The sequence below is a fragment of the Arachis ipaensis genome, chromosome B10 (genome assembly GCF_000816755.2).
Source record: "Arachis ipaensis cultivar K30076 chromosome B10, Araip1.1, whole genome shotgun sequence".
In the NCBI taxonomy this organism is placed as follows: Eukaryota; Viridiplantae; Streptophyta; class Magnoliopsida; order Fabales; family Fabaceae; genus Arachis; species Arachis ipaensis.
In genome coordinates this window covers 57,343,470-57,347,990 of record NC_029794.2, presented here as the reverse complement: position 1 = coordinate 57,347,990, position 4,521 = coordinate 57,343,470, and the positions used below count along the sequence as shown (strand labels likewise).

The 4,521-nt window shown below is 35.6% G+C and overlaps 1 protein-coding gene across 1 annotated transcript in view; it reads left to right on the top strand.

The window, feature by feature from the left end:
• LOC107620647 overlaps positions 1 to 3,599 on the top strand; it is a 4,365-nt gene extending 766 nt beyond the window's left edge. The window contains exon 2 of the mRNA XM_016322779.1: positions 2,950 to 3,599. Within this exon, the coding sequence (XP_016178265.1) occupies positions 2,950 to 3,599 (650 nt within the window). The remainder of the gene's footprint in view (positions 1 to 2,949) is intronic.

The following is a 4,521-nucleotide window of genomic DNA, read 5'->3' as shown; positions in this document are numbered from 1 at the left end:
AAATACATAAAATTAACCCTAGTTCTCCATAAACCTCTATGAGGTGCAGCAGTAAAGTATATACAAAATAGAACAAACTATCAAATCCCACAAGCCCACTCTGTTGCAGAGAATTTCAGACGTCTAGCGAGGTGCCTCTCAACCTGCATCTGAAAAACACAAATATCTATATGGAATGAGAACCGGGGGTTCTCAGCATGGTAACAGTGCCCACATATCTAACATATAATATCCTGGAAAAGCCAAAGGCAATCCTAAAACTTCTGACATATAATTAAATCTTATAAACAAAACTAAACCATAAATAAAATAGGCAACTAGCTAAGTATCTTCATTCTATTCTAATACTCTCCTTCCAACTCCTCCTAACCTCCCAGCCTTCACTGGTATATTTTTTCAAACACAATTATTACAAACTAGGAAATCACAGATAGAAAGCATATACAGCAAAAAAAAGTTTATGCAATCAATTAGGCAATCCAAACAAAGCATACCAAACAAACATAGATGCATATGATGCATGCCTGTCCTAGTGGCTGATGAGTCTCATCTATCGTTTATCAAGCCAACCCGACGTGTTCGGTAGCTAGCCCGGGCACAGTCTCTCTGTTGCACCTTAATACCATTAGAGAAAATTCGTGCCCTGTCACCATTAGAGGGTATCTGTGTGCTGTCACCATAAGAGAGTATCTATGCCCTGTCACCATTAGAGGGTATCTGTGCCCTATCACCATTAGAGGGTATCTATGCGCTGTCACCCTTACAACCAGAGAGATAAAATTACAAGCATACTCACATTCAACATTTTCCATCATAGTTCATTTACCACATTCATTCATTAATCATATATGCATCTCCGGCATACTCACCACATTTTCAAGCTTCCTCAATTAATCATAATCATTTAATCATCAATCAGATTTCAGTAATAATTCTTCTTTCATTTTTCTTTACATTCATTCATTCATTAATTCATTCATTTTTCAAACTTTCTTGATCTCCAAGTTACCACTCCTCCCTACGTTCTTCTCACCACTCAACATACAACTAAGCTTTAAAGGCTAAAAGAGTAAAAATAAAGGTTTAGAGGTTCGAAATTAGGTTTTAAAACATAAAATCTACTTTGCTAAAAACAGGGGTCACGCGTACGCGTGGGTGAGTTTTTCCTTGCTTGCGTATGCAAGCACCCTGGTCGCGTACGCGAGATGCCCAACACGAAAGGATTGGTCGTGTCGCGTGTGTATCTCGCGTATGCGGGCTTAGCAGAAACCTCAAAAAGCTGCTAATTCCTGAAACCTCAATTTTGCACCCAAACTTTGATTGCGCATAACTTTCTTTTTTTAAAACATTTTTTCTCTGTTCTTCAAACGGCGTAAACATCTCAGACCAAATTTTCTTTCTAAATAAGTTTGAAACAAATCGAAGGTCCAGAGACCAAATTATGCTCTGACAAAGTTGGGCTATTTCATAAAACCTTTCAAAACCTCCATTTTCAAAACATACAAATTACCAAGCCTTTTAAACCAACCCAAAACCTTACTAATTCAGCATCCTTCATAACTCTCAACTCAATATTTCAAGCTCCACAATTTACAATACACATTCATCATCCTACCAATTCTCCATTTTTATCAAATTCCAATCCAGTACTTCCAATTCCACAATATTCAATATACATCATCAAGTATCCAAATCAAGTACAATATCAACTTCAAAATCAATCTTTTTGCATACCAATCATCATCATATACAAGTCACATGCATCATCAACAAGGACATCAATTACACCCTCCAAAACCAACAATCATATAATCAATATAATCCATTTCAACCAATCAACAACATCATAAATTCAATTCCTATCCTAGGGTCACTAGCCTAAGTTTTCACATTACATTACATTTTAGATATGAAAAATCGAAACCATACCTTGGCCAATTTTCTGATAAACCTGGAACACCTCAAGCGTTCACTACACTACAAGCTTCATCACCCCAGCCCTCACCAACGAACCTAGCCTCCAAAGTTCAATCTCCAACTTCCAATTCCTCAAGTTGTCTCTAATCCACAACCAATTTCAATCTAACATCATAATATTCACTATAATCAACACTAATTCAATATTTCACAAAGGAATTGAGGGTGCTACCTGACCCACAGCTCCAATGAGCTAAACCCGACAATACCTGTGAGTTAATTCGAACCTAAACACCAAATTCAAGCAAAATCCAACATGATTACACATTGAATTCGAAATTTGGGAAGGAGAGAACTGGAATACAGAAGTGGTTTCCTTACTTAATCAATGACTGGACTTTGTAGAGCTCGTCGCCGCGGTCACGTGGCCGTGAACGAAGCGGCAATTAGAGCTCGGAGCGAAAAGTTATGTTGGATTGAAAATCAAGCAAGGGTTTGCTAATGGGGTTTCTTCCCCTTTCTCAAGTTTCCAGCATGAAGCATAATAAGGGAAGGAAGAAGGGCTTGCCCTTTAAGTGAGGGTGAAATTGGATTGGGCCTTGGGCCCGTTTTAGGCCCAGTTTGTCCGGTTCGGTCCAATCTTAGGCCAAATTCTTTAAAATTAGTGTCAATTTTTTTAATTAGTTCTACCTCACTAAACCATAAATTTCTATTTTCTAATTTATTTAATAAATAATTAATTTATTAGTTAATTATTCACTAATTTTGTGGGTTTTACAATTTATCCACTCGTGGTGATGCTAGTATTGCTTATGATACTATCACATCCTTTAAATTTGTCTTTGTTTTGCATTTGATGAGAAATATTTTGAAAGTTAGTCATGATCTTTGTCAAGCTTTGTAACAAAAAAATCAAGGAATATTGAATGTTTTAACTCTGGTTTCTACTACCAAGACTTTAATCCAAGGAATGAGAGAATCAAGTTGGGATACTTTCATAAAAGAAGTTATATTTTTGTGAGAAACATGAAGTTGAAGTTCCTGATATGAATGCATTGCATATTCCTAGAAGAGACCGAACTCGCAAAATTGTTGACCAAATTTCAGTGGAGCATCATTACCGTGTTAATATATTTCTGGCTGTAATTGATACACAATTGCAGGAGCTTAATCGAAGATACAATGATAATATGGTGGAATTGCTTACTTTAAGTTCAACTTTAGATCCCAGAGATAATTATAAGTTTTTCGATGTCAACAAAGTATGTGAATTAGTAGAAGGATTTTATCCAGGTGACTTCAGTGACCAAGAAAATTTTCACAATAGAATGCAAGCTCAACATTATGAACTCGATGTTCCTAATCATATTGAATTAACTAACTTGTGCACAATTTCGGATTTATGTCAAGGATTAACGAAGATAGGAAAGTCTTTAACATATCCTTTGATTGATCGTTTGATTCGCTTCGTATTAACTCTCCCTGTTTTAACTGCTACAACTGAGAGATCTTTTTCAGCTGTGAATATTGTGCAGAATAGACTCAAAAACAAAATGGAAGATGAATTTCTTGCTAATTGTCTTTTGATTTACATTGAGAAGAAGATTGCTGAAAGATTTGACACAGATTCTATTATCAATGAATTTTATGATATGAAGAATCAACGTGTACCATTTCGTTAGTAAAAAGTACACATTTTTTTGTACTTTAAATATATATTCTCTATCAGTATATTTTTGTAATGCATCTTACATTATAATTTATTTGCATATTTTTTTTATATTATATATATTATTAACCCCCATGGTAACATTTCTGGATCCATCCTTGCATATATATACATACACAAATTATAAAACACCAAGTCCCAAAATAGTTCTTCGCTTCTAAAGAGTCTCCAGAATGCTCAACGAGGTGACTCTCGACCTGCATCTGAAAAATAGCAAATATGTATGGAATGAGAACTGGAGGTTCTTAGTATGGTAAAATTGTTCACATAGATAATATATAAGGTCTCGGAAAGCTAGAGGCATTTCTAGAACTTTGACAATCCAAATTAAACTTATACTTCATACTAAGCTAGAATTTTGGGAATTTATCTAAGGGATTCTAGTTCTAATCTAATATTCATTCCCCGTTTTCTTCATATCTCCTAACCACCATATATAGAACAACCCTCATTATACCTCCGTCACATGAGGGATCTCTTAATTGCAAACACATACAATACAATCAAGGATAACACAATTATGGATAGCAAATACAACAGATAAGACAAGTAGCAATTAAGTACAGTTAAACAATTAGGCAAGTCAAAACAAAGCATACTCAAACAAAACATACAAATGCATATGATACATGTCTGCCCTATGGCCGATGATATTATCTGTCGGTTATACAGCCAAACTTGACGTGTTTGATAGCTAACCTTGGACAGAATATCACAATAGGGAGTAAGTGAGACTAAACCACAATCCTTGCTACTACCCACGTAACTCAGAGCAAGTGGAAAGAACCACTACTGCTGCTACTACCTAAGCGGGTATTTACAAACTCAACCTGGAGAAAGTAGAATAAACCACCACTGTTGCTATTGTCCAGGTG